The 26919-nt window shown below is 39.1% G+C and overlaps 2 protein-coding genes across 3 annotated transcripts in view; both read right to left on the reverse strand.

Moving 5' to 3' along the window:
- Rnf212 (ring finger protein 212) overlaps positions 1–4949 on the reverse strand; it is a 46963-nt gene extending 42014 nt beyond the window's left edge. Inside the window, exons 1-2 of one of the 2 annotated variants that reach the window (XM_006535331.4) lie at positions 4756–4949; positions 433–494 (exon numbers count right to left, since the gene is read on the reverse strand). In XM_006535331.4, the coding sequence (XP_006535394.1) occupies positions 433–494; positions 4756–4864 (171 nt within the window). In that variant the 5' untranslated portion in view covers positions 4865–4949. The remainder of the gene's footprint in view (positions 1–432; positions 495–4755) is intronic. The other variant, NM_001362887.1, reaches the window with a different exon arrangement.
- Positions 4950–7116: 2167 nt separating this feature from the next.
- Positions 7117–25245, reverse strand: Tmed11 (transmembrane p24 trafficking protein 11). The gene is made up of 5 exons (NM_026109.2): positions 25069–25245; positions 15986–16086; positions 9698–9823; positions 8789–8935; positions 7117–7328 (listed from the first exon to the last, which is right to left on the reverse strand). Exons 1-5 carry the CDS (start codon positions 25190–25192, stop codon positions 7179–7181), a joined length of 648 nt encoding a protein of 215 aa, NP_080385.2. The 5' UTR covers positions 25193–25245; the 3' UTR covers positions 7117–7178.
- Positions 25246–26919: the final 1674 nt, after the last annotated feature.

Below are 26919 nucleotides of genomic sequence, written 5' to 3' on the forward strand. Positions count from 1 at the left end.
AATAACATAGTGCAATCCAATTAACTGTGCATAAGGCCAACCTATGGCTAAGAAGGAAAGTATAATGAGGGTTTAAAAGCAAATCCTGATGGTATGGAGGCTCATGCCTGTAATGCCAGCACTCAGTAGGCTAAGGCAGAAGGATATTGTATTTAGGGACATCTTGGATAACACAATAATAAATGCATTTTAATTTCCTTAGCAAAATTAAAAAGAAACAAAAAAAATACAAACAGTAATCAACCAAAACCAAACAACAATAAAACCAAATACAGAACAACAAAACCAAATCCTATTACGCTTTATTACTTACAAGTGCTAATCTAGCAAAAATCAATGAAAATTTTAGATACTAGTTACTAAGAGTTGAATCCCAAATTAAAAGGAAGTAATATTATGATGAATATTCAGATTCTAGAGATTCCAGCTTACATGTTTTGAGAGTAGAACTGTCTGACAAGGAGCTTGACAGATTACGCATTCATTCTTTGTACCTATCAGAGAGAAGCAAATGGTTAGTTACATTACACTGACCAGTGTTGTGAACTATGTATGAACACAGACTTCGTGTTACAATGCAGGATTACACATTGTATAAATGTTTTCATGTTCTCAAATAATGAAGCTGTGGATTCATGAAAAAATTTATACAATAATTTATTTTCCTGCTGTGTAAATGTGTTCCCAAAGAGTGATACACAAGTGTCAGCAATACTTAGATTTTACAATGGAATCCTTTCTTTCTCACCCCACATCCAGGGCATTCAGGTATGAGAATGTATATGTGTTTTCTTCATGCAGGGACTCACATACACTGTGTTCTACTATTAAATGTTAGCAACAGTCCCTAAAAAAACTTTCTTTTTGAGGCTGGGCATGGTGGTATACACCTTTAATCCCAGCACTTGAGAGGCAGAGGCAGAAGGAGCTCTTTGAGATCCTGGTCTATGCAGTGAGCTCCAGAACAACCAAGACTATATACTTTGTCTTCAAAAACAAACAAACAAAAAACCAACCAAACAACAAAAAAACCTTTCTGAGACGGGCTTTTTTAGTTGCCCTGGAGGGTTTTGAACACAATCCTCTTGTTTCTGCCTCTCAACTAGTACAAAGCACACACAACCATCTGGTTTTGTGACATATTAATTTAAAACTTTTAACAATTTAAGATGAAAATAACTATTTTAAGCCTCTATAATACCACTCAAGGTTACCTTTACATCACCACTGAGTTTCTGTTACCTAGAGCCAGTCTCAGCTGAGACCTGTCTACCAGCTAGCATATAACTAATTTGCCTGCTTACACTCTAGTTTTTTGCTGATGATCTAGAAGACTTGCCCATATTTCACTATCTTCCCCCCCATAAAACTGACCACCATCTTGGCTTGAATCTGTGAACTCATTGGCTGGCTCTCAGCACCAAGCAGTCTTGTTATCCCATCATTCATGTGGACCACATCTTGGGTCCCTTAACAGCATTTCTGTTGCTACTAAGCCCTGGACCTCGTTAGTACCCTATGTAAAAATGCAGAATTGTCATAAGAATTTCTTACGATTAAACTTCCTATCTCATACACCACACACACACACACACACAAACACACACACACACACACAAACACACACACACACACACACACACACACACACACACACACACACAGAGCAGGGGGTGTTGAGGGTGACCAAATGTAAGTATGGCAAGGTCAGAAGTCACTTCCAAGAGTCAGCTCTTATAGTAGGTTCTGGGGATTAAACTCAGGTTATCAGGCTCAGCAGCAAAGACTGTTGACTGCTGACACATCATTGCCAGCCTCTCCTTTCTTCTTATAAAGGCATTCAAATACCATTCAAATACCCTCTTCCCCTGCATGTTCCTATGTTACCTTTCTTACTGCATGTTGCTTTATTGTACTATCTTAAATAGGAGCTGCACAGTAAAAGATTACAGAACAGATTCATTAAAACACAAGTATTAGCCAGATGTTGGGGGCGGGGTGTGGGGTGGCATATCCCTTTAATCCCAGCACTTCCAAGGCAGAGGCAGGCAGATATCTAATGAGTTTGAGGCCAGCCTTTTCTACAAAACAAGTTCCAGGACAGCCGGGGCTGCTACATAGAAACCTCATCTCAAACAAAACAAAACAAAACAAAACAAAACAAAACAAAACAAAACAAAAACCCCAAACAACAATACAAAACAAAAACCAAACTGCAAGCATTGTGCTGGGGAAGACTGAGAGGGGGCAGAGAGGAAATCCCTTGTAGTTCACTGCCAAATGGCTCATATTTAATATATACCTGCTTACACATCAACTAAAAATAAATACTACACTGAAAGAGAGGACCTGAATGAACAATCAGCAAAAAGAAAAGAGCCAAAATAAGTGTCTTTCAGTAGGGATTGAAATAATTTATGGCATAGTAACTGAAGGATATTTACAGCCTTAGAAATAAAAGATTATTTGTGTGTATTTGTTTTTTGTTGTTGTCATTTTGTTTCTTGAGACATGGTTTCTTGATGTCTTACAACTCAATATGTAAACCAGTCTGGCCTAGAACTCAGGGATCTCCCGTGTATGGGTCCCAAGAGCTGGGATTAACAGCAAAGGTAGTTTGTGCCCTAGTAAGCAATAAAAAGTTTACTAAATAGTATACATACAATATCATTTTTTGTTTTTAAAATCTGGACTACCACAGGCCAGCAAATTGGCTCATCTTTGGTAAAGACATTTGCTACTAAGTATGATGACATGAGTTCAATCTATGTAACCCATATGGTGGAGGGAGAGAAACAACTCCTACAGACAGTCCTTTGACATCCCCCACAGTGTGTGTGTGTGTGTGTGTGTGTGTGTGTGTGTGTGAGAGAGAGAGAGAGAGAGAGAGAGAGAAATTGCCATCAAGAGCCAGAGAGATGACTCAGCAGTTAAGAACTAGTTGTTCTTTTAGAGGACCTGAGTTCAACTCTCAGGATCCATATGGTAGCTCACAACCTTCTGTATCTCCAATCCTAGGAGAGTCAATGACCTTGCGGATACCTGGCACAAACATGGTGTACAAACATACATGGAAGCAAAACACCCATATGTATAAAAATAAGGAAAGATTTAAGAAATTTGTGTTACCTGAAAAAGTCTGGAAGATACACCAGAGTTTAGCAAGACTGTATGAACATGGATCTAACATGAGCTAAGTTAAGATTCTGTCTAGAACTCCCTATCCTTTTCCTCTGACTTCTTTTGTGTGTCTCTGGTGTTGACATACTTTCTACATGCAGTAACTGTGGTTTTGGAAGAATAACTTCAGGGTACTGGAACCTATGTTGACCTCATGATTCAAGGACCAGAAACACCTGGCTGTGTACCACCCAAAGCCTCAAACTAGTCACACAGAACAGTGTTGGGGGCTTTGTAATTTACAACCATGAAGGTATATATCTTTACTATTCTAACTTTAGGTTATTTTAAGTCATTGGTGACTTCTACCACTGACCCAGTAGATATTTTCAAACACCAATTCTTTGACCTTAGGGGAAAATCTAGGTCATCAAGACCTTTACTTCCTTCTTAATCCAACATCTTTCTTCTGTCTCCTTGCCACCTATAAAATACATTTCCCAAGGAGGTAGTATTTTCCAATTGCCTAATCATTTGGCATTTACTTACATGCTACTGATTCACCATTAATATTCCTGACTCTTTTGAATTCCAGATTTCCCATTCAGGACTACCTCCTGTTTCTTCTCTAGAGAGCTCAAACAAAACAGGGTCTAAGGTGTCAATTCTCAACCTGTGGGTAGTGACCCCTCTGGGGTTACCTAAGACCATATGAAAACACAGATATTTACATTATGGTTCATTGCAGGACTCTAACCCTGAAATAGCAACAAAAATAATTTTATGGTTGGGGATTACAACATGAGGAACTGTATTAAAGGGCTGTAGCATTAGGAAGATTTAAAACTACTGGTCTAAAATGAGCTTACCAGTTTACCCTGGCTGATCTCTGTTCCAGCATCCACCAGCAAAAGAGTTCAGCTCCTTGCTTCCTTGAATTAAGCCCATTTCACCTACCTCTTCTTTCCCAAACCACTTCCTCTTAGAGTATACACCAGAAACCCAGACATTCTACCCCTGGTTGCACACGTGTACCTACACTCAACAAATACATAGCCAGAGTTTTCATAGTAGCAGCATTTGCTACTTACAAATCTGGAAACCACTTATGTTAGCTCAACTAATGAATGAATAAGTTGGCGTGTGATCACACAGTAGAGTTCCATATAAATGTGGCACCTACGTGTACAAAGGTCATACTAAATAATATACATAAAGTCCTAGAGAATTAAGATAAGGCTGGACAACAAAATGAAACCGCAGTCTACAAGAATTTTCCGAGGGCTGGTGGTGTACCTGTCCCTTTACTCGCCAAATTAAATAGGTCGGTCACTTCCCACTGCTTTGTACGCATGCGGCCCCCGGCTCTCTCCCCCCACCCCCCAGGCTTTACTTCAACAACAATATTCACATCTGGTTAACTGACTGCTGCAAACTAGCTTCCCACCAGATGCGAAATATGCAGCTGGCTTTCTGGAGTTCCTGCTTCGTCTCCCTGCAGGGGTTTGGTGGTCATGGAGTTGCACAGACCCACTGAGGTCCCTCGCCTCTGTCCCACCCACGGGAGTGAAGCCACGCTGTGAGCCCGGCCAGCGAGCCTTTTTGGCCCATTTCGCCCGCCCGGAATACGCGGACCTTTGAGGAGGCAGGAGTGGCAGTACACGTGCCCGCAGCTGGTCAGGCTGAAGGACGACTTCCTGTGCGGCGACTGGAAACAGCGATTACAGAACACCCAGCTGGCCATGACCGAGGACCCACGTGAGACTCGCGCGAGGCCAGCGAGGCCACTGAAGTAGGAACGCACGGCTCAGCTTAGAAAGGCAGCTCTGCGCCTGCGTTCATTCCAGCGCATGCGTACAAGGCCGCGCCTTCCCGCCCAAACCGATACAGAACCAATCCTGTGGGGAAGCCAGGGCCAAAAGTACGGAGGCAAAGAAAGGCCGTCGTCTTGGTGGCGGAGGAAAGCTTGGCGATGTGGGGCAAGGACAGTGGCTTGTTGCCCACCACGAAGAAGTTTGTTGCTAAGGAAGCTGGGTGAAGCTGGGTTAGGGTAGTGGATATTGAGGGAGTCTGGTTGGATCAGGCCTCACGGTAGAGACAGGCCCAGGGACATTTGTACACACCATAATGGAGAGGAGAGAAAACCGGGGAACCACAAAAATCAAGAAGAACCATAGGTTCCTAGCAGGGTAGGAGGAAAGGACCACCAGGAGGATGGAGGTGGGCTAGGGGAACTAGAAGTACCCAGGGAACAATGAATGCTTGGGAGGGATTGCATTTGGACATGGGACAGAAGTGTGTCAGAGCAGGACAGAGATTCCTGGTTGTTACTATGTTCACAAGAAAGGGTTTACTTTAGGGAGGGTCATTCTCCCCCCACCCCCCATTTAAAACAACAGATAGTGGAAGGGGCTAATTTTTGGTGATAATTTTATTTCAAAATTAAAATTACTTTAATAGTTGTGTTTCTTACATAATTTTGGATATCTTTTCTCCCTTCTTCGTAAGTGTGCATGGATATGTAGAGGTTGTGTGAGAAAATTCCTGGGCTATTTACTTGTATGGAGAAAAGTTTACTGTCTTTCAAGGAATTAGGAAAAAGTAGAGATTCAGGTGAATGTTTCTTAATGAAATAATTTGAGGAAAGGATGTATTTGATCTGTGCAGTACTGCAGTTGTGCGTTTCATCAGGCCCTTAAAAAATTAGAGGTCCAAATTATGCTGTGGGCATAGCATAGAACCCAGGTTTACAAACTTAGTATGACTAATAAGATACAAAATATCTTCTTTTTATTGAGTGTACATTAAAGTTAGTTTTGTTTCTTTGTGTTGTACTGTCATGTTTATGAGAAAGGGTCTCTGAAGTGGTTTGAGTAAGAATAGTCTCCATAGGCTCATATATTTAAATGCTTAGTCAAGAGGGAGTGGCACTATTTGAAAGGATTATAAGAATTAGGAGGTGTGTGGACACCTCTACCACTTTCAAAAGCCCATGTCAGATCCAGTTCCCCCACCCTTCCAACCCCCACCCCTACCTCCGCCCCACCTATGGATCAAGATATAACTCTCAGCTACTGCTCCTGCCTGCATGCCGCCATGCTCCCCAACATGATGATAATAGATTAAACCTATGTACACAAACTCCCAATTAAATGTGTTCTTTTATAAGAGTTGCCTTGTTCATGGTCTCTTCACATCAATAGAACAGTGACTAACACAGTCTGCTGTCAGTCTGGTCTCTACTTGGGGGCTCTAGGGATCCTCCTGCTTCAGCTTCCTTAGGAGTAGCAGTAGAGGCCCATGTCACATGCTCTGCCTGATAGTATTTTGATATGTCACATTAACTATATAATATATGCCATACATTTATATTTATATATATATTCCTTGTCCCCACCCCCTTTTTGGGGAAAGGTCTTTTGTGTAGTCCTGGAAGTTCTGAAACTTACTCTGTAGACTCACCTGGCCTTGAAATCAGAGATCCACCTGTCTCTGCCTCCCAAGTGATGGGATTATAGGCATTGCCAGCAGCACCACCGCCACCTGGCTCCACAAGGGTTGAAATTGTTACCTTTTGTAAGATCCTTTTTTTTTTTTTCAATATTAAAGGCAGATTTATTGGGAAGCTGGGAAGCTGTTCACTGGCCCCAAGGACTGAGGCCAGGGAAGTTGTCATGGGGATAAGGGGGCAAGGGGAAGAGAAAAAGAGAAGGACCCACTTGCAGAAAGAGAGATAGAGATAGATAGAGAGAGAGAGATAAAGAATATATGTAAAATCCTTTTTAAATGTGTGATGTGACCAAATAACTTCAAATTGCATCTGTAGCTTATTGGTTGTTGCTGATTTATATCAAGTTTAACTTAAAGTGATATGTTTATTTTTACCACATCCAAAAACTACATTATTAAAGTAACATTAAAAAAACCCAGGAATTCCATTTTATAATGTTAACTTCAATATCTAATATCTTTTAAATAAGAAAATAACACATTTATACACGTATTTTGGTTTATTAACTCAAATATTGTACAAGTTATTTGCTTTCACTTACAGTATTTTAAACAAGCTTCTTAGCTATGAAGAAATCTTTAAGGTGTTTCATTTGAAAAATTCCAACTGAGATAAAGATCAATATTTGTGCAAAAGCCCACCATAAAACATTTCTATTGGTATCTTCACTGGTTATACGGAAATTTTCTTCACGGTCCTATTCAGAAAAGGGATAAAAAGTTTAAGTTTCTTAAAGTACTTTGTGTGTGATTTTTGAGGTGAAGATTCCCGAATGTGTTCTTGGTATTTAATTTTATCCATTTGCTATAAAAAGTAGAATATCATTTTCTAAGATGCAATATATTATTTAGCCAATTGTAAGACAATTTAACTAAATATATTCTTTTATTTTGGTGTCCATTGCAGGAATTTGATCTATTACTTTTTATAGTTTTTACCATCAAGGAAAATGAGCTCTATGCCACACACACTTGCCTTATTGAATTACCACACCTCATCATTTTTCAGATAAAGAAACTAAGACTTGGTTATGGCAAAGTAAGTGAGTGGATTTGTATCCATATCTGGCTAGCATCTAGTGAGCACAGAGACTCAGAAAACACTTGATGTCATAAGATTGAAACTGTGAGCCTGATAAGTGGATATTAGCCCAGAAACCTAGAATACCCAAGATACAATTTTCAAAACACACAAAATCAAGAAGAAGGAAGACCAACGTGTGGATACTTCATTCCTCCCTAGAATAGGGAATAAAATATCCATGGAAGGAGTTGCAGAGACAAAGTTTGGAGCTAAGATGAAAGGATGGACCATCCAGAGACCGCCCCACCCGGGGATCCATCCCATAATCAGCCACCAAATGCAGACACTATTGCATACGCCAGCAAGATTTTGCTGAAAGGACCCTGATATAGCTGTCTCCTGTGAGGCTTTGCCAGTGCCTGGCAAATACAGAAGTGGATGCTCACAGTCACTTATAGGATGGAACACAGGGCCCCCTGGAGGAGCTAGAGAAAGTACCCAAGGAGCTGAAGGGGTCTGCAACCCTATAGGTGGAACAACAATAAGAACTAACCAGTACCCCTAGAGCTCATGTCTCTAGCTGCATATGTAGCAGAAGATGGCCTAGTCGGCCATCATTGGGAAGAGAGGCCCCTTGGTCTAGCAAACTTTATATGCCCCAGTACAGGGGAACTCCAGGACCAAGAAGTGGGAGTGGGTGGGTAGGGGAGCGGGGTGGGGGAAAGGTATAGGAGACTTTTGGGATAGCATTTGAAATGTAAATGAAGAAAATATCTAATAAAAAGAAGCTGTGATCCTGAATGTGCACATACTTGGGTCTCTACAAGTGAATGGGACATGTCTGGAAGCATTCCTTTGTTTTATAAACACACATCCTTTGTTATTGGGTGAATGCTTGGCTAGTAACTTTGGAGGACGAAGAGGCAAATGAGCCTCAATTCCCTTTTCTAAAGGAACTTATGGGCCAGCAGAGTGAAGAAAGGTGACTCTCTCTCTAATCCCTTCACATCCACACAGTTCTAGCTTAGAAAGACTGAGGGCAGGCAGTTTGTTCTATCCTTGGTTCAAAGATTTTGTGTTGAGAAATGAAGTTTTGACAAGAAGAGATAAACTAAGTTGAATAGACAGACTGACCCTTTGATAGTCTTGTTCTTTGAGTATTTGCTCCACTTGTTCAATTAGATGTTGAAGCTTGAAGGTTACTTCATTAACTTTATCCTTTGCTTGAACAATAGCTGCATCAAGGTCATGTTCTCCAACTCGAATATCTAAGTGGATGCGCTGTACAAACAGTAAAAAGGGGGGAAACAAACCCTTGCATGTTTGAATTAAATTAGCTGTAGTCTTTTCCTTTCCTTTCTCTTTGTGTTATTGTTTTCTCGGTTTCTCTCACTTACTCCCTTTCATGACTGAGGTTCCACACCATCTTGAGTTTTTATTATTTTTGCCTACACTATCACTCTATTTCTTACTCTACTCTACTCTACTCTACTCTACTCTACTCTACTCTATTCTACTGTACTCAACAGTCTTTCTCATAATAACATTTATTTTTGTTATTTTTGTAACCCATTGACCTTAACATATATTTAAACCTTCATGAACATTAAATGTATTGTTATGTAATACCTCTGTTGTTGAGAAAAAAATTATTATTGTTCTATGGAAGTTTCTCTTTACATAGAGCTGATTTTTGTATACTGACATTTAGAAAATAGTGAATCACCCCTGTACTGTGTAAGAGTTTTCGTTATTAGAATTCCATTATTAATTCTCTCTTCAGCCCTCACTTGTTTTCAAGCCTGAGTAATCACAGCTCTTTGAACCTTCCCTCACAACAATTACTTTTCAAACCCTTTAATCAACTTCATGGTTCCCTTTGAACACCTTCCAATCTCTCCAGCTCCCTCTTTGGTTGTTGTACCAAGATCTGTACACATATCTTTATTAAGTTCCCAGTCAGTCTGAGTGACTCTGCAAACCTATGCCATACTTGAATAGTGATTTTGTGTTCAATAACAGAATATATAGGCAGATACTCACCAGCTTACTTCCTCCAAATGACACAAACTGTGTAGAATTAGATTCTAAGCAAATGATGTGTTCACCAGATGAATGAGAAGTAAAATAGAATGTTCCTTGTGCACCATATAACTTGGATAATAATACCTAGGGTTGAGAGTGTCAACAGTTTATTATTCTCTATTTTTACCTTTATTTTAATAGGTGTATTAAAATTATACAGTCTTGATGAAAAACAAAATGGTTAATAAACATGAAAACTACTCAGCCTTACAAGTAACAAAAATTCAAATTATAGCAAAACGTCCCTTGTTTATCCTGAGGTTTGGAAGGATTTTAAAATTCTTGGGTGGTATGGAAGAATAAATAGTTTCCAAAGAGTGTTGGAAGGACCGAGCAACTAAACTGTTTTGGACAGCAGTTAAGCAATGTGTGTTAAAACTTACAAAATATATAATCATTAAATCAGCAACCCTACCTATAGAAGAGTATTTTATTAACATGTAGAAGTTACAAAGTTACACAGAAGATAATATTTACTGTGCTACTTGTGATAGCAAGATTGTCACTTTGAAATAAAGAAACATTAACTAAGGAATAGTATGTAACAGTAAAGAAAAATATATGTCCTTTCTCTCTCTCTCTCTCTCTCTCTCTCTCTCTCTCTGGTTTTTTGAGTCAGGGTTTCTCTGTGTAGCCCTGGCTGTCCTGGAACTCACTCTGTAGACCAGGCTGGCCTCAAATTCAGAAATCCACCTGCCTCTGCCTCCCAAGTGCTGGGATTAAAGGCATGCACCACCACTGCCCTGCATATGTGTGTCTCTTACTATTTTAGGATGTCTTCAAACTCTTAATCTACCTATCTCTATCTCTGGAGTATTGAGATTACAGATGCACCACCACATCTGACTCTTTATGCTAATTTATAGAAGAAATCTTGGATATTATTCTTATAAAAAGCATTGTTTGTAAAAGTACCCCCCTCTCTCTGTGTGTGTGTTTGTGATATCTGTTATAACAAGCAAAATCTTAGTAAACTGAAAACCCCAGTTTTTAGATGGATTAGATAATTGAATTCACATGATAAACATTTCCATGGAATTGGAGAGATAGACAGATGGATACAAAGAATTACAACTCACTAGAGCAAAAATGCACAAGTAAAAAAAAAATCTATGGAAGCTGGTACTAGATTCCTTGTACCAGGTACATCATATCATATTTATATCTACATATATTATCTGTATATTATATATACATCTCTCTATATATCTATGTATGTTATAATGAAAGGTGAAAATCATGCATGAAGAGAGTACAGCATAAATGCAAGGATATTAGAATCAAGGATATTAGAACTGCCAGAGCAAGAATTTTTCTGCTAAAGGATTACCAGGCCAGGAAGTTTTGTAAAATATGTGCCAAAGAATATAATGGGAAAAGTAGACAACCCAAAAGAAAATGTGGGTCATATGAATAGAGAAACTCTAAGAAAATAAATGATGAGACAGAATATACTGTAAAAAGAAATAAAGGCTGTTTTTAGGGTATTTATTAGTGGTTGGCTGTTACTGAAAATAGATTTTTTAAAATCTGAGAATAGACTGACTTCCAAAACCAAAAAACAAAAGGAAAACTAAGTGGGACAAAATATCCAAGAACGTGGAGGAAACTACAAAAACTTAATATCCATACTGGTGGTATCAGCAAGAGAGAGAGAGAGAGAGAGAGAGAGAGAGAGAGAGAGAGAGAGAGAGAGAGAGAGAGAGAGAGAGAGAGAAAGAAAAATGAGAAACATTTAAAGTAGCATGGACAAACCTGAAGCAAACTTTGGAGAGTATTTGAAATAAAAATAAAAATTTCATGTTAATGTCAGATAGATACCAGATGTGGTTGTAAAGAATTCAGGAAACACCATGCAGGGTTAATGCCAAAGCAAAACAAAGAGTCACAACAAAACTCCACCTACGTATATCATATTACACTGAAGGGGACATTTACCTATAGAAGAGTCAAGATGCCTGACTTTTTGTTAACTATACAAGAGGAAAGTGAAGGTAATATCTAGTATGTCAGGAGAGAAGAACCTACCAACTTAGGTCTTTGCAAAATCGTCCTTAAGAGTTGACCACAGATACTGTATTGGAAAAATGAGAGTTGGGAGAATGTGTCAGCAGAACTACCTTCTCTGAAATGTTAAAGGAAGTTCTCCAATAAGAACAGTGATGACATAGACATAGAAGCTAAAATCTGCATAAAGAAAAGTGAGTATTAGAGAATGGATCAGTGGAGGCAAAATTAAAAATTTATTGCTCTTAATTTATTTAACATAACAGTTTGTCCAAATTTTAGCAACAGTTTACCTAATGATACCTTGTGTATAAGTGAGATTATATAAAACCAGGATAATTAAGAATTCTTAGCTCATAAGCATTTCCACATGATCTATAAACAAATTAATATTTGAAGTAGACTTATGTTTTTTTTATTGCCAATTCTAGGACAACTTGGGAAAAATGAAAAATGTTCTGTTATTGATAGGCTTCAAAAGGGAGAGGAAGGACTAAAGAGATGGATTAACTGTTAAGAGCACTAATGGTTGTTTCAGAGGATCCAGATTCCCTTTCCATACCCACATAGTAGCTCACAACCATCTACAACTCCTGTTTCAAGGGATTTGATAACCTCTTCTTTCCTCCAAAGGCATGAGGCATACAAGCAGATAAAATACCCATGCACATTAATAAGCTAAAATTAAAAAAGAGAGGGGCTGACAACTGGTCAAAGAGCAGAGAATAAATGTGAGTGGAATGCTCAGTCACAAATGGGACATCCCTTCCCCTCAAGACTCAGTGAGCCTCAACCGAAGAGTGGATAAAGAAAATGTGGTACATTTACACAGTGGAGTACTAGTCAGCTGTTAGGACAAATGACATTATTGTATTTACAGCCAAATGGTGACACTAGAATCATCCTGAGGAAGGCAACTCAGACTTATAAAGACAAACATAATATGTACTCACAAGTGGATATTAGCTGTTAAGTAAAGGATAATCATACTACATTCACAGACCCAGAGAGGCTAAGTAACAAGGAGGGTTCAGGGGGGAGACACATGAATCCTCTTGGGAAGGGGAAATAGAATAGATTTTGCAGATGGACTTGGGGCAGGTGGGCATGGGAATAGGAGGGAATCAAGTGGGAGAGGAAAGGATGGCTGTAATAGGTGGGCATTTAGGGGGCATTGTGGGAATCTAGAGCAATGAGAACTTCCTGGAACCTATGAGGGTTACCCTTGCAAAGACTCCTAGTAATGGAGCCTGAATTGGCCATCTTTTGTAACCATGTAAAGCTCCCAGTAATGGGTCTGGGACACCAACACAGCCACAAAACCTTTGACCCACACATGTCCTGCCTGCAAGATGTGCTGGGGCAATGGTAATTCAGATCTCAATGGGAACAGATTCAGAGATCCACACCCAAACACTCGGCAGAGCTTGGGAAACCCCACAGAAGAGAGGGAGGAAGGATTATAGGAACCAGAGGGGTTGAGAACATCAGGAGAACAAGGCCCACATAATCAACTAAGCAGAGTTCGTAGGGTCTTGTAGAAAACTGAAATGGCAGTCACAGAACCTGCATACATACTGTGGTTGTTTAGCTTTGGCTTTTTGTGGGGCTCCTAACCATGGGAGAAGGGGTGTCTCTGACTCATTTGCTTGTTCTCAGGACCATTTCCTTTTACTGAGTTGTCTTTTCAGTCTTGATTATAGGGTTAGGGCCTAGTCTTATTGCTTCTTGTTTTGCCATAGTTGGTTGATATCCCTGAGAAGCATGCTCTTTTCTGAAGGGGAATAGAGTTGCAGTGAATCTGGGGGAGAGGGGAGCTGGTGAGGGGGGTGGAGGGAGGGGAGGCTGCAGTTGGGATGTATTGTATGGGAGAAGAATAAGTAAAAAGAAAACCGAAAAAATTATCACCCTTAAAATTCCCCAAACAAAAGCAAACACCAGCACCACCACCCACCGTCACCACCATTCTGCCAGCTGTCCTCCCCCTCCTCGAGAGGGATGATCATGGACGAGGAGACAGAAGTCAGGGATGAAAATGAGAAAACAATATTGTCTTGATATGGCAAAACTGTTTATTCATGAACTCACAGCAGCTGTGATTGCATACATAAGATCAGCACAATATCAAGCCAATTGACATTCTAGCATGGAGTGGGGCTCTTAATGGCTTTTGGGGGAGAGTCAGTTTTCTTTATTGATGCAGATAATCCTATACCCATTAGTATGTGGGCAGCACAAATTTCATTCATTGGGTTATAAAAGAAAGAAGGAGGGGGGAGGAGAGGAGGGAGGGGGAGGAAAAGGGAAAAAAGGAAAGGAAGGGAGGGAGAGAGGGAGAAAGGGAGAGGGAGAGGGAGAGAAAGGAAGAGAGAGGGGAAGAGAGGGAGATATAGGGAGAGAGAGAGGGAGAGGGAGGAAAAGAGATAGGGAGAGGGTGAGAGAGGGAGAGAGAGGATATCTTTTATCGCCTGTCAGTAAAGAGCTTATGGCCAATGAGATGAGGCAGGAAATAGGAGGTAGGAAATCCAGCAGGGATAGAGAAATTTCTGGGAAATAGGGGCTCAAGAGAGATTCAAAGGAGATGATGAGGAAGATATTGTGGAAGAAGCAGGAAGGACTGAAGGAGAGGAGGCTAGAATAAAGAAGAGATTAGGAAACACAGGTAAACTAGCATGCAGCTGAACTCAGGGGAGACTTCACCCCAGGAACTGTGAGGAGACAAAAATTTTTAAGAAGTCTCTGCTGAGTATAAAAACTGGTTCTCTAACTAGCACAGACCTATAGACAAGCACTTCCCAAAGCAGTTTCCTAGGCAGGTGGGAGACTAAAAGAAATCGAGGGAGACCCAAACTTAGGGGGTTTATGCTGGCCTGACATATGCTGGCTAGATACATGGTGGCAGCCTGAGGGGCCACCTCGCCTTGTGGATCCAAGAACAACTTCCTAGAGTGGGGGAGGGGTTGTGAGCTGGAGAGGTTATAGTAGAAGGCTGAAGCACCTCTCCTGGTGAACGATGAGACAGGGGTAGGGCAAATGAGGTCTGAGAGAAACAGAGAAGAGGAACTGAAAGAAGTTTTCAAGATACAGGTTTTATAGATTTTATAATAATTAATGGATCCTAGATCTAAATGTAAAACATGAAGCTTTAAAACTCATAAGAGTCAAGCTAAAACGGAGTTGACCTTGTGTTCTCATTAGCATTGTCAATTTGACACAGCCTAGAATCACCTTAAAAAGGGGTCTCAACTGAGCAATTGCCTTTTTTGGGTTGGTCTGTGGATATGTTTATGAGGGGTTTTCTTTTTTCAAATGTATATTTCATTTTTATTTATTCTTCTCTCATATATTACATCCTGACAAAATTTTCCCTTTCTCCTCTCCTCCCAGTCCCTTACCCCCAACCTCTCCTAGATCCACTCTTCCTCCTGTTCCCTTTGGAGAAGAGCAGGCCTCCCTGGGACAGCAACCAGACATGGCAGATCAAGTGACAATAAGCCTAGGCACACACCCTGGTATTAAGGCTGGATTAGGCAACTCAGTAGGAGAAAACAGGTTCTGAAACAGGCACAAATGTCAGAGACAGCCACTGTTCCATTAATAGGAGTCCTACAAGAAGAGCAAACTGCTCAACCATAACATATATGCAGAGGGCCTAGGTTAGGCCCATATGGTCTCCCTGATTGTCAATTGACTGGCTGTGAACCCTATAATCCTTGGTTAGTTGATTCTGTGAATTTTCTTGCAGTGTCCTTGACCCATGAGGGATTTTCTTGATCACTAGTTTATGTAGGGTTGCTCAGCTCACTATACATACTACACAAACATCACCATACATGTATGTATAAAATTCTGTTTTTAAATGTCTTCAAATTTTGATTTGATTGAAAAATTAAAGAATCTTGCCATGTGCTGTATTTCTCTTAATATACCATTAAAGGGGAATGTTTATCAACTAAACAGTCAAAAATGATATCTATCTATCTATCTATCTATCTATCTATCTATCTATCTATCATCTATGTATCATTCTATCTATTAACATATATCTATTTTTGTGGCATATGTGTGAAGTTCAGAGGACAATTGGCTTGGCAGCAAGTACCCTTTATCCACTGAGCTATCTCACAGGTCTGTTTTCTGCATTTTGTTCAGTTCCACGTAAAAGGCAGTAGTTTCTGATTGATGATCTTGTAGAGCTTTTACAACTAGAAATAGGGACAATGTAGAAGGGTATTTTACCTCATCATTGTAAGTTGTAACAGTCACAAACATTCCTAAGCCAGGAGCAGATTCAAGGAAGTCATGTCTGACTATGTCCCACTGCTGTACCTTGAATGTCCCTGTAACAAAATACAAAACACTTATTAGGAGGCACAGAAAATATTATAATTACCACTAAGTTAACCCTAGAAAAGCTATGAAACAACCAAAGACTAAAAAGTAAAGAAAGGCAGTGAACTGGTTCAGGACCTCAGGACTCAGCACAACTCAACAGATGTTGTGTTATTTCCCCATTCCTACATATTCTAGTCTGTATGTAAAAAATTTGTAATTTGTAAAGAGGGGGAGGTGTATCTCTGGAGAATGAAATCCCTTTGTTGCTACATGGCCTGGCTCAAAAGAGTTGTCTGAAAGAAATTGCATTCTGTATGCTGGCTGCTTCAGCTGTGAAGAGGTTGGGGTGGAGCCCACACTGAATAAACAACCTAGAGCAACTTCCTCTATGTAAAGAACTAGGAAGATTCGGAAGAGGAGAGAGTTAGAGGAAAAGCTCCAATCTGGGTTTTAGGCCATGACCATGCATTAGAATTGTCAAAACAATTAGATTCATATTTCTAATCAAGTTGTTAAGTAGGAATAAGAGTTATAGTATAATACTTAAATGCCCAAAGTATAACTCAGAGTTGCTCACCTTAGTGAAGAACAAGGAAAATTTCAACTTGATTAAGAGAAGACAATTCCCTAACACTAGTACTAGGATGACACAATTGTTTCAATAAGCTGACAAAAGAATTTTTTTAAAGCATCTGTCACAAAAATTTTCAAACAGCAGTATGAACAGTCATGAAATCAATTAAAACTAGAAGTTATGAGAACAAAATGAACACATTAGAACAGGAAAATACAGCATTTAGCATTTAAATTTAGGAAAAAAAGAAGACCCACCTTGCAGAAGAGCAAAGATGATTGGAAAGAACGTGAAGCAAAACTAATCAGTGGAAACAATTAAGCCTGAACAATTGAGGAGAATGGTGTTTTAACAGAGCTTCATGGACTGCAAAAACGTATAAAATTTGTGGAGTTCCAGGGCAAAAGGAAAAGAATGTTAGGCTAGAAAAAAATGGAGGAAATAATGACTAAAAACTCCTCAAATCTTGTAAAAGACATAAATGTAACACATTCAAGCTTATCACACCCCAGCAGGATAAACCTCTAAAAGAATCCATCTCCATGTACATCACAATCAATTTCAAAAGTTAAAGATCAGGAAAAAAAACTAAGAAATATTAGGAGAGAAGTAGTTCATGACTTACAGTCAGTGAGGATAAATGACATCAGGAGCAGAAACACCAGCAAGTGGTACCACATGCTTCAACACTGAAAGAATGCTAATCATAATCCTTTGTACAACAAAATGTCCTTGGGGATACTCTTAGATCAATGGAAATTTAAGATTAAGAAACTCAAGAATAGGGGCTGGAGAGATGGCTCAGAGGTTAAGAGCACTGACTGCTATCTAGAGGTCCTGAGTTCAAATCCCAGCAACCACATGGTGGCTCACAACCATCTGTAATGGGATCTGATGCCCTCTTCTGGTGTATCTGAAGGCAGCTACAGTGTACTCATCAAATTTATCAAATAAATATGTATAAGTAAATATAAGTTTAAAAAAAGAACCTCAAGAATAGAGGTAAAAGAATAATAGAAACCATCTAGGAAAAACTATGGCAAGTAAATGAGTTTCTTGGAGATGGCTTGGTGTTTGTACGACTGCAATGGGTGCATTCTGGAGAGGCACAGCCCCAGAGACTTTATCCTAGGATAGCTTCTCACTGCTGACAAGCCCTTCCTGCCATTATTACAAAGCCTAATGATTCCTGGGCATCAGCCCATGCTATTGGACAAACTTCCTGCAGATCAACATGAAAATGAACTTTATAGAATTCCTGATTTTATTCAAATAATTTTTGGAAGAAAGTTTAAGAAGATGGTTTTAGTTGTCTTGCCAGAAAGATGTAATGCAGTTAGAATAGAATCTGCCCCCTAGGCTTCAAAATAAGGAATACAATGATCTTTTACGAATTTCACTGTGAGGAGAAACAGGCTTGGGACAAATTTGTGATCAAGGAAAAAGATTTATTTTAGGTCATGTCCAAGGATGAGGTCACAGGTGTGCATTGTGATAAAACAAGGTCACATGAAACCTTTGCTTTGAACTTATAATGAACTTATATAGTGAAACACTGCTTCAAACATACTACCAACATCTTTTTATAACTCCTCTTTTAACATTTTACCTATGAGGTAATTTTATAAAGAACTTTTGTCTGAGAATGTATAAAAATTCTAAGAGAAAAAATAAAGTGTGGTTGTTAGGGCTCTGCTCCACCAAATTTGTATTTGTATGTGTGTATATGTAGTCTGTCATATGTATGTGTATACATATGTATGTAGCTATATGTTTGTCTATAAGCATGCATGTGAACTTGTGAAATTGATGAAAAAAATGGTCCTCCCTCCCTCCCCCGTTCCTCCCTCCCTCCCTTCCTTCCTTCCTTCCTTCCTTCCTTCCTTCCTTCCTTCCTTCCTTCCTTCCTTCCTCCCTCTCTATCCTTCTTCTTCTTCTCTCTCTCTCTCTGAAATTGCCAAGATTCATCACCATTTTGCCTCAGCTTCTCATGTCCAGAACAGTAAGAGGGTGTTAAAGGTCAGAGGCCATCAGTCTTTGGCCTTGATTGGATGCTGTTAACCACCTCAGTACCTGACCTTGTTGGGGCAAGATCCCCAGCAAAAGAAATCTTCACCAGGCATGGTAGTCTGCACCTTTAATCCCGTGGTCTCACTATGTATCTTTGGCTGTCTTGAATACACTATGTAGGTTAGGCCATCCTCACAGAATTCTGCCTGCCTCTGCCTCCTGAGTGCTAGGCCCACACCATCACACCTGCAATTTTTTTTACAGTGATAGTTTAAAGGGGCTAACATTTGAAAGCAAAAATTTTAACACTGTTGTGCCTCTCAGTGTATGTGGAAATAATATTGAAGACAATTACAAGTGGTAGAGCTAAGGTTTTATGTTCCTCTTAAAATGGTAAAGAAAGTCATTCTAGGAGATAATAATAAATAATAAAACTATATAGTGGAAAACACTATAGATTAAGTGGAATAAAATATAAAACATCCAAAGAATTCACAGGTAGATGGGAAATGGAAACCAAAATGCAAAAGAGAATGTGAGAGTAATGAAGTATAAGGCATAACTTCTGCTATTAATAATTACATGGTAGGCAATATCATCTAAACAAGGGTAGACAAAGATTGTAGGAATGAACTTTAAAAATCCAATGATAATGCAGTTTAGGAGAAAATAAGTTTGAGCATAGTGTTATTGGTAATTTAAGAAGTAAAAGGCCATTCTGACATGATTTAATAGAGGCTTGAATAGCTCAGATAAAGTGGATGTTAGAGCAAATAACTCACTAGATACATCAAGTAAGACATCAAGGGACATAACCTTCATAAGTTCACCAAATGATAGTGCATCCAAACACACGGGATAAAGAAAACAAAACCTAAATATGAACTAAGCAAATCTTTGTCATTGATGCTTCCAGATGGCTCTAGGTATCTTTTATGACTGGACATAAAATCAACAAGGATATAGAAGCACTGCAGCACCAACAGTCTCCTGACTTGTGTGGACCACTGTGTGATACAACAGCAGAACACATTAGTTTTCATGTACATTGGAACATTGGACATTTTGGGCAGTAGAGCAGAAAAGGTGACAAAGCACTTCTGCTGAGGTATTTGAAGGCACTTGGAAAAAACAAACTCATTTATTGAATGAGGACAATAACTTTCCAAATACATGACCACAGGAAATTTGTTGTGTTTTGCCATTCTCTGAAACAACTGGTTCTTGATGCATCTTTCCTGCTGAGTTTCTCCCAGGGCCTTGCTGTGTAAGGAATAAGTGTTAACATTTTTTTCTACCACCAAATCCTGTCCCCTTGAGGCTTGCTGGGATGGTTAGAGTGCCACTGCTCTGTCAGTGGCCACAACTTATTTTTGTAGAACTTTTAAATTTTCATTCCAACAACAGCTCCCATGGAATTGCCCTTGTCAGTATGTTTCCTTTTGTGCTTGCGTTTTGGTAACAAAATTTGCATTAATCTACATCCTTTGAAGTGCCATAGATCAAGAGACATTTTATTCTTCTTTTTGCCTAGAAATAATATAATAATAGAATACATCTTAGCTACGTGGTTGATGTTCACTAAAGTGTATGCTAAATTCGGGATTTTGAGTTGACGAATGCCAGTGTGATCCTCATTTTAAAATCCCAGCATTACAGTAATATTGCATTACCAGAAGTGGAGGGTACCTTCTGCTTGCCTTTGTCCAGATTCCTCTATCCCTAACTACATGCCACTCCTCTCCATGCCTCAGGCAAGCAGGAAAAAAGAAGGGAGGTGTCATGCTCTGTTTGGCCAGCAGATGTCAGAAGGGAAGCATTGGTTATGGGAGGAGTAAATTTGGGAGAGGGGTCAGTCCAGACTGAGCAAACAACTCCTGGGACAGAGGTTTTCACACACTTTCACCTGTGGGACAAGGTGCTTTGCCACTATTCTCACAGCATGGCAAGAGCTTCCATACACATGGGGTAAAAGAAACTTTTCCATAGCTCTTACACTTTTTTTCTGATCTCACATTCCTTTTGTGTTTGAGGTCTGTTCTACTTTGGTAATATAGCCTCCTTTACTAATCTCTTCTTGCTGTTTTCTATGGAATCCACTCCATGTGTTACAAGTTTCAGATATTGTGATTCCCAGCTTTGTATGCATATTTGTTTTCTAAAGATTCCAATAGTCAAAATTCTTAATTATGTCCATGCATTTACCTATCTTCTTCTATGACTATTGACTGTTGCTGTGAACAATGGCACCTAAGGTTCTGTGTGGGTTATAAATTAGGAGTGGAATTTCTGGGTCAGAGGTCAGAGGTTATCCCATGTTCCTATGCTCCCCCAAGATTTCAGGATGGGTGTTAGTGGATCTGAGTTTGCTTCTCAGTGTCTGCCCTTCTGTCTGCGAGCCTTTCCTCAGCAAATCACTGATATTTGAATCCTTGAATCAGGCTCAACTTCAGAGAGCTCCAAATCCAGGGCACTGCTGGGTGCAGAGAGATCTCCAGTAGAGTCTGGAATGAGGTATGTCTTACTGGAGATTGAGTAATATTTATTTATTATGTCACTTTTCTTTTGTACTTAAAAGCCACGCTGTACTTATGCAGAGGGATCAGATACTATCAGAACCCCTTTCAAAGGAAGGCAATACTCATGTGTTCTCCATGCCCTGTAGTATTTTTTCTTTAGTTGTCTGTTTTTCTGAATGATCACCAGTCTTCACAACAAATCTTCTTGTCTCCCAGTCTTTCCTTGTTGCAAGTCACTACCTGCCTCATTTTTAGAAAATGAAAGGAAGGATGAAAAGAGAGGTGAGCGAGAAGGCTCCGTGGTTGAGCTCTTGCTTGCCTTTCCAGAGTAATGGAGTTTACTGCCCAGCACCTACATCAGGTGGCTTACAACTGAGTGTAATTGCTGCTCCTCATGATCTGATACCTTCTTCAGGCCACAGCAGTGAGCCACAGCTATGCGTATATACTGCTCCCTCCAATATATACAGAGAAACCAAACCAAACCAACCAACCAACCAACCAACCAACCAACCAACCAACCAAACAGACAGACAGACAGACAAAATACCATTTTTATTTTAAAGAGGAAAAACAAATGAGAAGAGATCTCCAAGGAACTCACTAGGCCAGAGGAATACCCTGGCCTCCTATGTACCATTAAAGTTGTCTTCAGTTTCTTCCCACACAGAACTACCTCTAATTTATTGTTAAGGAACACTGTTAAGTAAAACTAAGGGAAACAACTTGGAATACACAGAATGTGTCATAAGGGTTTCCAGGCAAGGCTTTCTTATGCTGAGCTTGCTGTAGTTCCTTTAGTTGTCAAGTCCTGTATTGTCCCTCTCTCCACTTCCAGCGTAGGCCTGTGCTCCTCAAACATCTTTCCATTCCTTAAGGGATTAGAGCTGAAGGCATGCCTACTTGTCCATCACACTTAGAGCAGGAACTCAGAAGCCATGTTTGTTACATTAGAGACAAAGTTCAGGAAGTGGGAACCAACCTTGACAAAACACCTGCAGCAAGTCAGGGACACACCAGGTGCTGTTTTTGTCCAGGGACACTTTGTCCCCTGATAACTGAAATGGCTCAGATTCACCAGCTATTAGACAGTCGAAGTGACTTTAAAGTATTTTCTCTGTATGTAAAGTCGTAGATTTTGCAGTATCTTTGTGTTCTGTGTTTAGCCTTAATGAGAAAAACATCTTTTGATGCCTGGCTCTGAGGTCATCTCCTGAACTTTCTGAATAGGTGCATTTCCATGAGACCACCAGTGTTAAGATATGGAAGGAGGCACAGCACACAGCTCATATGTGCTTTTGCTGTATCTATGGGATATTGGGGCATAGTGGAAGGTTTTAGATTCCACGTCATTTTAGATGTCCATTTGGATTTTATGATTAACTTCAACATTAAGATTGAAGTATATTTTTGATCATCACTTCTTTCCATGGTGTATTTGATATGGCCTTTGTGATCATGTATACACTATCGAAAGCTCAGGAACTAAAGCAATGGAACTAAAGCCAGACTTGGTGTTGAACAGAATTTAAAGGAGCTCATAGCATTTTATAATGAAAAATTAGCATACAATAAAATCTTATCATTAAGGGGATTTTAAAGAATAAATGTTAAGAATGATATTAGTATATTATCTGGAATATCCATAAATGCAGTGGTGATTAAAGAGGAGGCTCTGGTGTTGGTCCTTTAGCACTGGGATTGTGGTGCCCTGGGCGTGGCTTCCCACATCACTCTCCTCTGAACACAGGAAGACCTTTCAGTTTCATCAGTTCCCACACCTTTTTTCATAGTGCATCTATTACTTTTGTCTTTGCATGTGGGCTTCAGGTATAGGAATGCTCATCTGCCTGGCTCCTCCATGTCTCTCACAGTCTTTTCTGGTCTTTCATTACTTTTTCTGTCGAGGTCTCCTCTACTTTGGTAACCCAGTCTCCTTCACTTCTTCAATTCTGTTCAATACATCCTATGAGTTCTTAGTTTCAATTCTTTGAGTTTCTGATTGTTATGTGTACATTTGTGTATGTGTGCTTTTAAAAGATTCCAATAGTTAAAACCCCCATTATTTTCATTTGTTTCTCTATTTTCTTTCAAAAATTAAATTATTTAAGTCCCTTTCTGAATTGTCTGTGGATGTCTTTCTATTGCCTGTTTGTCTTTGGGGTTTTAGTAATTTGATATTTTTCAAAACATGCCACCTGACATATTTAAAAATTTCCTATATTCCTATATCAGTTTTAGAAACTGACCTTAGGTGCCTGTGGAGATGGTTCAGTGGTTAAGAGTACTGACTGCTCTTCCAGAGGTCCTGAGTTCAATTCCCAGCAGCCACAAATTGGCTCACAACCTTCTGTAATGGGATCTGATGTTCTATTCAGGTGTGTATGAAGACAGTGACAGTGTACTCACATATACAAAATAAATAAATCTTAAAGAAAAAACACTATTAAGATATAGAAACTGAAGTTAGTCTGGATAGCTTTGTGGAGTGATCCTGCAGGCACCATAGTTGGGAAATGAGAGGTTTGAAGGTAATGGAAGTGAGTTCAGTTAGAGCTTGAAAAGAGCCTTGGGACCCGTCCTCATGCATCTGTAAGAGCACTGTACTGTCATACTGGTCTTCCTTCTTAAACAACTCCAGGGACCCAGTGGTTTTTCAGCTCCATGCCACCAATATACAGATCATATGTCTCTCCTATTTCTCTATTGCTCCTTGACTTGTAAGTTTGAAAATTCAAGAGTTACCAGGAAAATCCTCATCTGTACTAGGATTTACCCAGGTATCCAGGTACTCACTGAGGACACACTGAGCAGACACTGTTGTCTCCTGTGTGCTAGGTCCATATCCTCATAATCCAAAGGCGTGTGTTCTGTTATATCATCTCCATTGTTTTCACAAGCACAGCAAGAGAGGTAGAGCTAGAAGGCTTGTGTGAGGTATCAGGGCTCAGGTCTTAATTCAGGATGTTTTTCAACACTCCAGACTCCAAAACAACTTCCTCCCTCAGTGACTGAAGGCTGCAGTACTACTCAGTTTCTTACTCTTCTACATATAGATTCTATAATTTAACTTTCCATTTTGCTTACTGCAAACTCTTCCTTACATGCTCGTTAATTTCTTTAAAATTTTCAAAACAGATTATTATTCTTGAAATTAGAACACTGAATAATAGTCAAGATGAACAGAAATGATTCAATATTAATCAATGAAAGACATAAGCAGTATTAGTGATGAATCATGATACATTTAGCTTCTAATTTCTCCTTGCATTAAAAATTAGAAAATTTTATATTGATTCTTATATACATGTTAGAAAAATTGTAGGACTTTGAATATGATGGTGAAATTACTGAGTGCTTACATCTTTCTCAGAAGATGGGTGAAGCTCACTTATGTAGCAATGTGTTTCTATCATGGAGCATAAGGAAATTGATGTGGTGACAGTGTGGTAAGCATAGACAAGTTCTGTAGGTAGGACACCCTCATGGTCCTCCCTCCCCACAGTTTCATTGAGTTCAGGAAATTTGATGTATTTAGACTCAGGCTGTGTGTCCTGGTTTATTAGAGTTGTCAGAAATCTTCACACAGGCTTTGCATAATTAATTTGCTAAGTGACCTCAGAGATTTTCTACTTGAGGAAATAAAACAAATCAAGGTTATATTCTGAGGTGTCAAACATAGGCTCCCTGTTCTATAAATTATAAATTGCAACCTCAAGGAAAATTTCATGTGAGTTTTAATTAACATAAAGCATATCAGAGAAAAAGTTATTTAGCATTATAATCACTGCTGAATAATGCAGACCTCTGGAGATTAATTAGCATTACAACATAAAACGACATTGTTCCTCAAAAATGTCAGTAGAAAAATCTGTCTTACCCACCTGTTATCAATGTATCACTTGGAATGTCTTCAATTATACATTTCTCCTCTCGCTCTCCAGCATGGAAATAAAAAGCAGCTGAAAATGAAAAGCTAAAACATAAAAGAATTGTCTGAATTTGCATCTCTACAGCATTAGCTACCCCGAGGTCTCTTCCTTGAATAGGAGCAGTTAAAGGTGACTGTTTCCTAGGTGTTTGCACTTCACTGAAGTTTTCTAAAATTGATTTTTGTGAGAATTGACATTTGGTGCCTACACCCAGGCAGATAAGTTTAATGAACCACATTAAACAAAACAAAACAAAACAAAACAAAACAAAACAAAACAAAACAAAACAAAACAAAAAGAAACCACTTAGATTTTGGGGTATTTCCTGAGATAATGAAGACTTCTTTTTGATCTTGTTTTTAAAGATGTTGTGATAGAGTGATAGTTATTGCCCGGGCATTCAGTTGGAGGAAACAATTCAATGTATCCTCTTAGAAAATATTCCCTCATCCAAGGCTCAGGGAATAGAAAAGAAGGTGGTGGGAAAGATCTTGTGAGTCAAAGATTGAGGAAACTGGTTGTGATTATAAATATTCTAGAAAGAGCATAGGTAGACCATGAAGTTTTACCAATATGACCCACAAAATATGATCTGAAGAAGGATTACCGTACTGTACATGGCAGCGTGGAAGGAAGAAAGCTTGCAAAGCTTCTAGCCTACACAATCACTTACAAGAGACTGTAAATCTCCTTTAAGGAATGGAGGAGGTTGTCATAGCCAGGGAAGGGAACAAATATTGGCCAGTTCGTACCAAATAATGAGCCATCAGAACATAAATACATGCAATTTTACATGGTTTCAACAGTTTATATTTTAAAATGTATTTGTATATACAAATACATATATGCACTCAGTAAGCATTAATGAAATAAGATGCCATGCACATTTTAGGAGTGTATGGAGGGGCTACAAGTGGTGTTCTGGACATAGGAAATATAAAGACAAAACAATTAAATTACACCATCAAAATAAACTACAAAATAACAGTTAAAAATAAAAGCAACAAACAATACTTTGAGAGAAAATGACACTGACTAACAACAACTGATGTTCAGAAATTATAATGTGTATGTGTTTGTATGTGGGTCTGTGTGTGTGTAATATTAAACCAAGTAATCCTTAGTTACTCCTATATTCATAACATTTATGATGTCATTCATCTAGAGTGATTTATATATTCACAGACTCCCCTGACCTTATTGTGATAAAGGTCTCATGTGTGACTTTTTTCCAGTACCAATTTTTATTGCTGAATTAAACACATTTATTTCATAATGAAATGGTGTGTTTTCATATAAAGTTCAAGAGCCTTATACGGCAGGCACAGTTTGAACCCCATAATCCTTTTCATATACTGTACTCTTCTTAGTATGTTATCTGCTATTCTGAATATTTTCATAGTACATTATAAAGCTATTATGAAAACTAGGGCTTCTGTGATGGCCATCAACAAAATGCAACACTGTAACTATGCTCCACACTCTACTAACATTCAATCCTGTTTCTCTTTTCAAAACCATGCCTTCTATTGCAACAGTAATCTGTCATATTCCAAATCCCAGCCAAAGCAGTTTAATATTTTGCTGATGTCTTAGATTCTGTTGCTATATCAAAACACAACGGTCAAAAGAACCATATGAGAAAAGTCTTATTTCCCTATGTACCATGGTCACAGTTAACTGAATGAAGTCAAGACAGGAACTTGGATGCAGACAGTCAATGAGAGCACATGGAATAATGTTGATTATTGACTTCATGTCTGTGCTCTTTATAGTCTTCTTTCTTATAGCTCCCATAACAAT

This window comes from Mus musculus, chromosome 5 (genome assembly GCF_000001635.26).
Source record: "Mus musculus strain C57BL/6J chromosome 5, GRCm38.p6 C57BL/6J".
Taxonomy (NCBI): domain Eukaryota; kingdom Metazoa; phylum Chordata; class Mammalia; order Rodentia; family Muridae; genus Mus; species Mus musculus.